General features: G+C 38.5%; 1 protein-coding gene across 1 annotated transcript in view; it reads right to left on the minus strand.

The window, feature by feature from the left end:
• Positions 1–12733, minus strand: part of LOC145769236 (inter-alpha-trypsin inhibitor heavy chain H3-like) — a 115038-nt gene that overhangs the window by 8862 nt on the left and 93443 nt on the right. Inside the window, exons 24-25 of the mRNA XM_082580818.1 lie at positions 10663–10790; positions 2515–2806 (exon numbers count right to left, since the gene is read on the minus strand). Of these exons, the coding sequence (XP_082436944.1) occupies positions 2515–2806; positions 10663–10790 (420 nt within the window). The remainder of the gene's footprint in view (positions 1–2514; positions 2807–10662; positions 10791–12733) is intronic.

The following is a 12733-nucleotide window of genomic DNA, read 5'->3' on the forward strand; positions in this document are numbered from 1 at the left end:
CGACAACCCTGGCTCTTGTTCATTCCACCGCAGAGTAATGATTGACAATCATATAAAAGAGTTCGAGACCATCTTCCAATTTGTTCGAGCCACGAGACATATCGTTGGACATGCAGAGTTTGGAATCATTCATAAATTATTTCTTTGCCAATGATCATTTAAACTATATTCCCCTTTTACCCCTGCGCATTTCTATAAGGCAGCAAGTAGAAAAGGAATTCCCCAAGATTTTCCCGGAATTCATGAAACGTAATTTCTGCGTAACCATTGGTGTTGCTGGATTTACGTTAATGGATCCAGACCACGAGATTGAACAAGAAAATTATAAACATAAGGTTATTGGAGCCACAGTTGGAATTACACAGAATGAAAAGTCACTGGAGAAGTACTTTCTCATCGTACTTGAACTCTTAAAATGCTGTAAAACTTAGCGCAGTATTTCACAAACATGGAAGCCCATTTGAACCCTCTGACGAAGATGCATGCTACAACTTGCTCACCAAAGCAGTTATGAACAAAATTGCTACCAACGACATCCTTAGTCGTGTTGAGATTGAGCAGCAGACTTTCGAAGGTTTCGCCACTGAACAATAACACAGAAGAAAAACTTTCCATGTGGGACAAAATGACCAGAAAGAAACTGTCTACGTTCAAACCTGCCAATGCAAGAGCAGGAATCAGTATGTGTGACAAGGTGATCAAAATTAGAGAAGAGCGAGGACTGCTGTAGTAATTCATTGTAACATCAAAATGTCCACCGTAGCTGGACCTCAATGAATGCATCGGAATGAACACATCAGATGAAGGCATCGGAATATGCATGCAATAAATGCATCGGAATATGAGTTTGGTGTGGTGCCTCGATTCCTGTTTGCTTCAGATGGATCCCTCTGGCTGTCATATGAAAAGGCATCAATACTCCGCCGTCTTGAAAAGCTGGATACTGGTAGTAAAAGTCAACGGATACAAGTTGACAGGAATGAGGTAACTGTTAGTGAGCTGTCCTCCTTAAAGATGACAGACACAACAGTTGAACATACGGCTCTGGACCCACTAGATGAACCGACAACTTACCAAGTGATCATCATTGATGGGATGGATATATTTAACTCATTTATCAAAATGGAACAAATGAAACGTGCCAAGACTTTGCAGATGGCTTTCTTCTGATAATCTGAAACATGGATTCACAGTATGATGAGATCAGGTTAGTGTTTGACTTATACATCAAAACATCACTCTAGGTACAGATGATAACAAAGAGGATCAAGAGAAAGTCAACAGGTTGCCACAATCAGTATGCGTAGTCCCGCTGTAGGCTACATTTTTGTTCTAGTGTATGTGAACTGTTTTATTGCGTCATTCTGTTGCAGTGTTACTGACGACTACTGACCGATAGTAACCTTTTCATCTATTATTGTGAAATCTGCTTCTAAAACGTTTCTGTGCACGTGACATTATGGAAACTTTCTTGACTTGTTGACCAGAAGAATGAATTCAGGTGATGTAATATTACCCCAGTCTCTGGAAGCTTCTGGTCCAAGCACACCTGTTATGGAAGCTTTTGGACCAAAGCACACCAAGCAAGCTATTATGAGAGTTGTGTATTATGGGGATTAGAAGTAGTAATGAAAAGTATATGGAACTCGATTGTAGAGTTCCAGCCGATAATTAACGAACACACAAAAGGCTTTAAAATTATTGCAACGTCCAGAGAAATTTGCTCTTTGTTCAATAATTCAATGACTTTAAAACCACAAAATTAGTTCGACCAAAGCAACAAATTTTTGAAATAGAAAAGGACAACATAGAAAGATTTTTTTCAGAAAGTTGGTACATACACTGAAAGTGTTCAACCTGAACGATGGTCCAACCATTATTTACAAAAAATAATTTGACATTGCAAGAACCCATTCCATTGCCCACATTGTCTTTGCAAAAATGTTTTAGTTTGAACTTCAATGGTGCGTTTTTATTAATCTAGCTCGTTTCACTTTCAATAATTAAATTTATTTTCCATTCGTCAAGTTATTCTAACTTTCCACTACATTCGGTTTGAAGATCTCGAACGTTTGCTATCATCCTACATTGATCCAACATTTATTGATGTCTAGCCTTTGAGGGGAGGGACAGATTTACTAGAGACTGTAGAGAACTTTTTACGCATCGTCTGCTTTGTCAATCAGATTGGGTGACAATTTTGTGCATTTTCAAATTTTGAATCCGACAAAACTTTCTGTGCTGTGCCATTTTGCCGCTAAACAAGTAGTTTTTATATGGTTTAGCGTCGAAAATACTCCTTGGTATAGTCAGTCGTGCTTACTGAGAAAATATTGAAATAAAAGCTGGTTGTCATTTTTAACATCTTGTCGTAGCCTAGTCTGTAGTTGCTAGAAGAATAATAATTATTCCATATTTGTTTTAGTATGCATGATAAATGAGAGTTACAATAGAAGCCTTTAAACATTTGAGCAGGATGAAGCTTATAACAAAAATGTTAATATATTATCTCACATCATTCTCTTTTCCTATCCAGTCAAAACAAATGGAGATTTGTGTTCCAAGATCCACAATAAAGTGGGGATCACCAGCAAATTCAAGCCTTGATCCTGAAACGGAAGTCACACGGGGAGGTCGTGTGGCCGATCCTGAAACTCCTCGGCCAACTGGGAGAGTTGTGGTAACTATTCCTGGACCTACAGTTGTTGATGCCGCATCTTCTTCTTCAATTGCTGCTTCTACTTCCGCTCTGTATTCTGGTTTAAGGACAACGAGAGATGTTATTCCAGGAGTTACAATTCCATTTCTGAAAAAAAACAGTTTTTGGAAATTTTGCTGTTGTTCATACGGACACATATTAAATCGGGTAATGTAATAAATCTAGTTGCATTTTTGTGAAAATTGAAAGGATTCTCAAATTTGCTGATTCTAATTTTCTTTGCAATTCATATGACAGAACTCCAGTGGTTTTCCAATCCTACCACTTCTTAGGCCAATGAATCCATACCGCTAGTACAGGTAAAGCGTCTGGTACCAGACAAAATGAAAGGCAGCTTATAAAAATAATGACGATAACAAATGGAAAGGGAAAGTGTCAACACAGGTTACTTTCAAAGTACGAAAAAGATTGAAATTACCAGAGGAAAATATCTTTTCAACAACCTAGTACTGTATTATTATGAACAATTTAACCCTATCATAGTACGAGCTGTTTTCGTACGCGGAAAGCACGTCCGGGCTATCTTAGCCCGGTGCTAATTACTTGCTAATAACGGTAGCTATGAAAATTATGGAACCAAAATATTTTACAAGGTAATAGCCATGTGTATTGTGCGTATAGAAATTAAATTTTTACTCAACAAATTTATTGAAATAAAGTATTTGAGATGAAAAAACGTCAGAAAGTCGGTTTTTATTCTAATTTCCCGAAAATAACTTCAAAATTGAAATTTTTGAGTTAAAACTAAACTAAACAAACAAAATACTTGTGCGCATTGATACAAGGCATTTTTGAAAGTTTCTGCATTTCAAAGTAATTGCACTACCATTTATATTGGACTAGCATTAATATATATATAACTACTATCGCACGAAAATGTCTAGCCACCTGAAACAAAATGCTTACTGTGAAGGGCAGGAAGGTAGAAAAATGGCCAGTGTAGGTGTAGAAGATTCGCAAAGAATAAAAACTAAAAGTCAAGAAATTTCACATTCCTAGCATATTTCCTTCTGTGAAATATTTCACTAATAGAGTGGGGCGTCCTCATAAAACCCCGTGTCGCTACAGATAGGGTTAAACTTTGGAAGTTTTTTAATCTAAAAATGAACATTTTAGATGAACCATCAGTGGATGAAAGCAAGAAAGCACAAGCATTTAACATAAAATACAAAATAAACTAAAAGTTGCAAACGTTTTTGGTAATATAACATGTTAGCTTTTTTCTAGACCTTGAAAAACTTTTGTAATTGCCTTGCTTAAGACGAAGATATCTACTGACACTAGAAGCTGCAGGATAACATCATTAGGCTACTACGCATTTAATATACGATCATGGAAGGAACTTTTTTATCCAAACTTATACCAGCGGTTGACCTGCAAATGCCCGATCAACAAGCCGGATTCTGAGACGGATGTTGTACCACTCATGAGGCAGTCAATCTAATCATCGACTTCGAAGGCAATATTGAAAGAACACGGCATGAATGAGTTTGGTTCATCTTGGCTTAATGCTTAAGCTCCTACAAAAAATCCTTAATAAACGTGGCTTCCTTGATAGGGGACTTTTTTAAGATTAGCAATGGACAATGTAGTCGTCCTAGCGAAGTCAAAATGAGGTTTTTTTAAAGGAGCTGTTTTTCACTCATCCTTTTTAATTTATACATGTGATAATTCTCAGACTATAATGATAAAAATCTTGCACTACCCCTATACCAGTCGATGACATAACAAGAATTTTAGCCAATATAACATAATTTTAGAAAATCTAAAACTGTGAAGACTCGGATTAAACCTGGAGAAGATTGTGGTGACACGATATTACGGAATCCAGATGACAACGGTACTGGATCGATCACTCACATACCACCAACACATTAAAGCTTTCCGTGCCAAGGGCGGCTCATTTTGATATTCTTGCAGCCTACCCTTGCAAACTATTGGTGAAAGAAGTTATATTTTCAGATCAATAGATAAGAAAAAATATCAAAATCTCAAACTTTCTGGTTTTACATAACTTTTTAACATTGTTTTAATACCAAAGCTTCAAAGCGAATTTTTCTTTGTCTTCAACTAATAATAACATCGTTTCTAGCACTAGTTGCTACGTTCATCTGATGAAATTGAAAGTAAAATTAACAACAAACAAGATGGTTTATTGCTTCACTGACGTTTCGCGCACCATGACAATGCGCATCCTCAGAGCGAATAACATACAAAATAAAATTTCACCAGGTTATATACTGCAGTGCGATTGAAGGCAAGAAAAAATAAAATAAAACACGCAATATTTTAAAAAATTGGCCAATAATGTGTGAGCGGTTACTTTCCTCGTTAAATTACGTTTTAATTTATATCAGGTTTACGATGTTATCACATTATTACCCGACTCATTCTCACTGCGCTATGCAGGATAGAACACAATCGGTACCGTTTTTAAAGTCTTCGGTTTGACCCGACCTGGAATCGATCTCAGATCTACCAGCACCAGAGCCGAAGGCGAAACCACTCGGCCACTGAGCTGGTTTGTCTTCAACTGTTAAGAGCTTTTTATATTTCAGTTTTTATAACTGTACAGCAAGAATTTTTTCCTTTCTTTTTTTTTCACTTCTTCTCGCTGCATTGCCACTTAGATTTAGGCTGCAGGCGTTGGGGTGTAGAGCACGTTAGTGCTGTAAGAGAGAGTGTTGTAGTTGACATTACTTTACGTTAATTCTCGATACTGCATCATAAATCAGCGTCGTTGCAACAAGACCTCCTGCGCTTCTGGCACAGACGTTGAAATTGATTGCAATCGTACTTGCACGTTGCAACAAATTAGCGTTCTGTACCACGTTTCTCAATTTCATGCCGAGTTTCTTTGTTCACCTGTATTGCGTTACTCTTGTAGCTTAAGTTAACCAGCTCAGTGGCCGAGTGGTTTCGCCTTCGGCTCTAGTGCTGGTGGATCTGAGATCGATTCTAGGTCGGGTTAAACCGAAGACTTTAAAAACGGTACCGATTGCATTCTTTCTTGTGTAACGCAGTGAGAGTAAACCAGGTCATAATGTGATAACATGGTAAACCTGATACAAAATTAAAAATAAGCCCTCTCGCTAAAAGATCTTAGCTGTTATAAATAAATAAAACCATTACATTATTGTAGTTTGTTGCGTAACTATAAGAGGTCAGTAAGTTTTAATTGATTTGCTGATATGATTGTGTTCTGCATTACGACAGTCCGTCTACATCAGGGTTACTCAACTAATCTTAACAAAGGTCCAGTTTGACAAGTTGAATATTTTTAGCGGTCCGGTGAATAAGTTATTTCACACGCAACCACGAAAGTTAAACTATCTGTACCAAACCACTTTTTTAGGTAAAATGTAACTCGAATTGGATTTCTAAGAAAGTGTTGGTGAGTCTGGAAGTCGAAGCCCCCCAGCAACTGGAAAAATCACAGTAAAAATTGCTTCTTCCCAGTAAAAATCTGTTTAAAGAAGCCTTGCAACGTGGCAATGAGGCTATTCTTCCAGCAGCTCAAGGTCCACCATCAGCACCCAAAAGGTCCGGATTCGGACCGCGTTCCGCCAGTTGAGTAGCCCTGGTCTACATGATGGCTTAAACGAGTGAGCAGTTGTGAATTGAGCAAGCGACAGTTGAGCTAGCAAAAGTTCAGCAAGTGGCTGAAGTTGGTAAATGATGAAACTTGGCATGTCACAAGACAGCAAATTCAGTTTAGCAAACGATGACCAAGAAAGTCCGATGATACGTAAACATTTTATTTGCTGACTTGGGCAGTAGCTAAAATGTACTTGCTGAGTTGTTGCATGCCAAGTGGTCTGAAAGACCGGCCTAAGGTTATTCCATTTCTTTTATGTTTCTGAAAATACAACAGAGATTACGAAAGGTTTCTATCAAACAGCACTAGTCACAGTGCCGGATTTACCATTAGACTAGAAAGGCTGAAGACTATAGGGTCTCAAAATTTAAGATACAACAAATAAGCCTATTTAAAAACGTTAAGCATAATTATAATAACCTATGTTTATCAGCCGATATTTAAAAGTATGCAAACAAACATAACCTACTGACCAGAGATGTACGTTAGGGTGGATCGTTTTTCAACTTTTTTTCTTAATTGCTTATCAATAGTGCGGAAAAGTTGTGCACTGACATTGTAAGCACAACATAAAAACAAATTTCAAAAATTTTAATATCTTGGGGTGTCCCAAAGAAGTTGAAATATTAGAAAAAGTGGAAAATTTCCAAAAATTTTATTTTTTGTTTTTAGTTTTTAACCGCTTGAGAAAATTTCCGAAAATCAATATTTACTTTGCATTGCTTTTGTCATGGTTGTCTGTATCCTGTTTAATAATATGGACATTCACCAACGTTTGCTTCCTTCCCCTTAGTGCGGGCCTTTTGTGTGTTATGTGTAGGCAACACAGTACACACTTGACTTACTGCAGGTTTCAAGCTGTATCTCTCTCACGCAGCTACACCGATCGCAAATCGATCTCATGACGACGACTATGACTCTAATTTCGTCCCACCATACTAGACCACCAGACCTGTGGCGATGCGTTCGATGGCACTTATGTGGGATCGCTATGCCATCTCTGATCGAGCAGCGGCCGCTGCAGCGTCTGCTGCATTGCACGACGTAGGTATGGTAATGGTTAGTGCTGATAAAACTGGTATTATTGATAGAAACAAAGTTCGGATATCAAGAAGTAGAAATCGAGAAGAATTGCAAAAGTCCAGGTCGGACGTTTTACACGGTTTGTATTTTAGGCATCCAGGCCGGATAGCGACTGTCAAAACAGCGACTGTCATAATGGCGACTTCATAATAGCGACGTAATGAAGTGAGCGACATTCCAAACAGCGATTGTATAAATGCCGACTGCATTAAAACAGCGACTGTTATGATAGCGACTTAACACTTTAAACCGAACCAAACCGAACCCAGCTACTACAAGGCAGAGACCTGACTCAGCGAATGAAAAGATACGTGACAATGAACACACGAATCACTGTTGTACAGCAAAATCGAGGCCAGTATGATCTGCGGCAGTTCCTTCGAGCCCTTGCTCACAATTTAGAAATAAACGTGGCTTGATTTTTATTGCAAGACTTTTGGTTGTTTTAAAGTCCCTTTTGGTTTCAATCTTTTTCTAGACCCTGAATTTTATTGCAAGGCTTGACGACTTTCTGTTGTTTGGCTTGACTAGCCTATTTCTTTTTAAATCATGTGACTTCTATGGATAGTCCAAATAAAATGTTGTTTTAAAGTCCCTTTTGGTTTCAATCTTTCACTACGCAGTGTTTGCCTATTTGTGCGTGCATACGTGTGTAGAGAGGTGTGGGGGATGGAAGGTATGTGTGGAGGGGGTGAAAGAGTGCGTGTGCGCGTAAGCCTTGGATTTAATAAAAGAAGTGAGGTCGCTGTTGTGGCAGTCGCTGTTTTAAATGAATCGCTGTCGTGTGGTCGCTCTATTGACAGTCGCTGTTCTGACAGTCGCTATTTGGAACCCGAGCCGTATTTTAATGGCAGAAAATACAAGACACTAAAGATTGAAGTAGACGATCATGGGGTGTCTCATAGAAGATGATCTGTTGTTGAAGAGCATGTGTGTATTATTATCGCCGAACCTGGATTTCAGTATTTTGGCCAGGTAAGTCCAACCGCGGAAACAGCCAGAAGCATTGTCGACTCCATAATATCAGCAGTTCATGATAGAGAAACAGACACCAGCTTAGTAACAGCCGTGGGGTGTGATGGTACTGTGGTAAATACGGGTCATGCAGGCGGTGTTATCCGACTGTTGGAATTAGAGTTTCGAAAACCGCTGCAATGGTTGGTATGTCAGCTCCACGCAAACGAATTACCCCTGCGGCATCTTTTTGAGTTTTTGGATGGTAGTACAACTGGTCCTCGTAGGTATTCCGGACAGATTGGAAAGGCTTTACTTTCATGTGATAAAATGCCTATCCGACGATTTGATTCAATACCAAGTAATTTTCCTCATATGGGTGTGACCGATTTAAGCACAGACCAAAGATATCTCCGGGACATTTGTCATTGCGTTTGTACAGGAGAAATCCCCAGTTCACTCGCCACAAGAAATCCAGGTAAGCTTAATCACTCACCCTGGCTAACTGCGGGGAATCGCATTCTGCGGTTGTATATAGGGACCACAGAACCCTCTGATAATTTAAAAACGCTGGCTACCTTTGTCATGAAGGTATATGCTCCTATGTGGTTCGAAATAAAGTGCAATCTACTCTGTATCAGCGGTGCTTTTCATCTATGGCAAACCATCAGCAAATCTTACTACCTGTCGGATAAACTAAAGGCCATTGTCGACCATGTTATTCAAAGAAATGTTTTTTTTGGCCACAGCGAAAACATACTTTTATCAATGCTGTTTGACAAAGAATCACAGGGGCGTGAGCTGGGAATACGCCGTATACTGCTTGCACGAGAAACTCCCATTTACACTGAAATCCAGCGCTTCAAATAGCCAAAATTCAATTTTAATGCTGTCAGTTTTGTTGATATGATATGCTGGCAAACCGATAACGACAAAACCGAACCTCCAATAACTATTGAAATGACAACAGAGAACTGTGGTCGTTCAAAAACATCAACACAAGCCAACATTCTCTCAATTTCCCCTGCGACACGCAAGCAGTCGAGCGAGGTGTCAAGGTTGTCACGGAGGCCTCTGTTGCAGTATGTGGTGCCGCTAACCGCGTTGGATTCATCAAAGGTCGGCTACAGTCCAGCAAAGACATGCCCCGTCTCAATACAAAACAAGATTTTAGATTATGTTCTTAAAAGGTTTGCGTATCTTACATGTACTTGTACCATAATTCTACTTGTAAATATTGATTTTCTGCGTGATTTACAATGATTCGCGGGAGGCAGTGCAGTTACAAATGTGTAAAAATGGAATTTTTAAAAATTTGCAATTCTTTTTTAAATTTTAAACTTTGTTGGGGCACCCCAAGATATTATTTTTTTTTAAATTTATTTTTGCGTTGTGCTTACAATGTCAGTGCACAACTTTTCCGCGCTCTTAATTCGCGATTAAAATTTAAAACAAAAAATAAAATTTTTGGAAATTTTCCACCTTTTCTAAAATTCCCACTTCTTTGGGGCACCCCAAGATATTAAAATTTTTGAAATTATTTTTTTGTGTTGCGCTTACAATGTCAGTGCACAACTTTTCCGCACTATTAATAAGCGATTCAGAAAAAAAGTTGAAAAACGATCCACCCTAATGTACGTATATGCCGCAAATTCTACGCCGTAGACTTGCGGCGTAGACTTTTTGTTTACGCTAACGCTTACGGCCACATTTTTTGGATAGTTGTCGCTTGAGGCTACGCCGTAAAGTTTTCGCATTTTTTTAGCGTATAGCGTCAACGCATACTTTTTAATGTCTTAGTTGTTGTTTGCATTTTTTTTAATCAAAGTGCGAAATGTTTTTTTTGCTACAACACGCCGATACCTTCCAGCGCTGCAGTTGAAAGAATGTTTTCAATGGGCAAAGACATATTGAAACCAAAACCCAGCAAGATGTCAGATGAACACTTTCAGATGCTTGTGTTTCTTCGTGGAAATTCAAAATAAAACTTGTTTGTTTCGAGTGGTTTATACCGTGTGAATGTTTGGCATCTAGCAAACAAAATGAGTTTACGCTAGTGTATGCGCTAACGCTGACGCCGCCAACTTTTTTTACAAGTTACGTTGACGCATACGGCGTATGGTTTTTCGAACGTTTGCGTTTACGCTGACGGTGTGAATATGTTTTGTATGCGCGTACATCACTGCTACTAACTATGCTTAACTACTCTCACTGTATGCAAGAAGGTGCTACACTGCATGCAAGACGATGCGTTGCGGTGTCATGTGAAACTCTAGACCTACTACATAATAGTTTAATTTTTTCTTACTCAAGTGATTGATTCAGCGCTTTTTCGCGTAACAACATTTTCTCAGTTGTATTTGTCGTTGCCATTATTTGACTGAGTGTATTTCGGAGTTGCAGGAAAATTTGCAAGCGCTCCACGAAGTCAGCAGCCTGAAAGCACAAACAAAGTTAACGATTATGTACAATTACAAAAGTGTCACTTAAGTTCAGAAAAAAGTTTAAAAAACGGATTTGTTTTTATCTTCAGTGCTATCAGTTGCTCCATTTTCAAAAGCAACAGTGTTGCATCTTCAATGGCATTGAACATTAAACTCCAGTTTTTAAAACGTTTGCTAAACAGGAGTTTAGTGTTTTCATTTTGGACTCTTTCTTTTTGACTAGGTGAACCATTTTGCTCTTTAAATTTTTTTACATAACATACAGTAATTCGTGATTCGTGACAGTAATTCGTGATTCGTGACAGTAATTCGTGATGAAATCATTGATGATGATGATGATGATGATGGCGTATGAGCGATCTTTCCAGGCTAGATTGGAGGGCAGGAAATCTTCAGCCACTCGGCAGTCTCGTTGTCCAGGATTCTCAGACCATGCGCACCGTGTGGAGGCCGGTGGGTTAGGCAGTGGTGGATGACATGGTCTGCGGTCTGTTCCGTGGCACCACACTCGCATTCTGATGAAGGAGCCAGGCCCCATTTGTGCATGTCCGAACGAAAGCGGCCGACGCCAGTTCGCAGGCGGTTAAGCCTGACCCACGCAAGCCTTGCGAGGGACATCCCTGGTGGACGGGGATCGGCGTTGGGTATGAAGTCACGGAGCTGGAGAAGGCTATACTTTTAGAATTGTCACTGTACAATTTTCAACTTGTTTCCACAATTAGTCAACGGCAATGCTCTATCTTTTAATGACAATCAGGTATAGTAATTATGAACTAACTATACTTGGCAATTAAAAGATTGAGCATTCGGGTTGATTAATTGTGGAAAGAAGTTGTAAATTTTACTGTAATAGTTGTAAAAGTAGGCTATATAAAGTTAAGTTGAAGAAATCCGATAACTGCTATTCGTTTGCACATTTAACTTTATTTGAGCTAATCAAGCACTTTTTTCATTGTGATTCAGCTAATACTTGCATTGGATCTTTGGCAAATGAAATTGTTTGCTTGCGAATAAAGTGAGAAAATTATCAAAAAATGTTTGTCGAAATAACAAGTTCAATAGTTTGGATGACAAGAGAGCCTGTTGACAACGATGGTGATGATGAACAAGCCAATAATTGTAATCTCAAGTGGTAGTTCCTACACATCGCATTTTTCATACACATCACAGTGATTTCCATTACGCTCTATGCTCTCTAACCAAAGATGGGTAAGATCTTGATCTTGAAGATCACTTTTATTTTGGTGATCTTGATCTAAGATCACTTTTTGTGTAATTTTGATCGTGAAGAATAATAAACTTTAGAATTAAAGTTTACCTACAACAATATATTAGCAGATATTTCCTAGTTAAACCTTTCATCGTCTATGATTCATAAACCTGTTCAAAATTCAAAATTGTTTAAATTTTCTAGCTTCTCGCATTGTTTCCTATGATGTTGGCAATGAGAAATTCGTAAATGGCGACCAACCATTTTACTCGCGAATGATGGGATGCCCTGCCTCAAGAAACCTAAATATTTCCATTTTTTCCCAAAATCACTCATTTTTGACCTGTCAAGCCATGATTCTGACGATGGAACTCTTTATTTCAATTGAAAACACTTTCATCCAATGCCTTTTTGATAGCTCACAAGTCAAAATCAACTTTTGGATGTTTGGCATCATTTTGAGAAGTGTTGGGTAATTTAGAAGATTAAAAAGCAGCACTTGGCGCCACTAGTATTTTGCTTATTGCAGACAACCTACACACATCTTTTGAAATTTCTCAATGGGTCTAGTTTGACAGGAAAAAATCTCAGATTTTTTTTACCACGACGTCAGAGATATAGTAAATGGTGAGGTCATAAAACTTATGATGACATCCAAAAACTTTAAACTTGCATTATAATGATCTATGGAAGGGCGAGAGATTAGCTCATTACTCTGTAAGAAC

The sequence above is a fragment of the Aplidium turbinatum genome, chromosome 4 (assembly GCF_918807975.1).
Source record: "Aplidium turbinatum chromosome 4, kaAplTurb1.1, whole genome shotgun sequence".
NCBI lineage: Eukaryota > Metazoa > Chordata > Ascidiacea > Aplousobranchia > Polyclinidae > Aplidium > Aplidium turbinatum.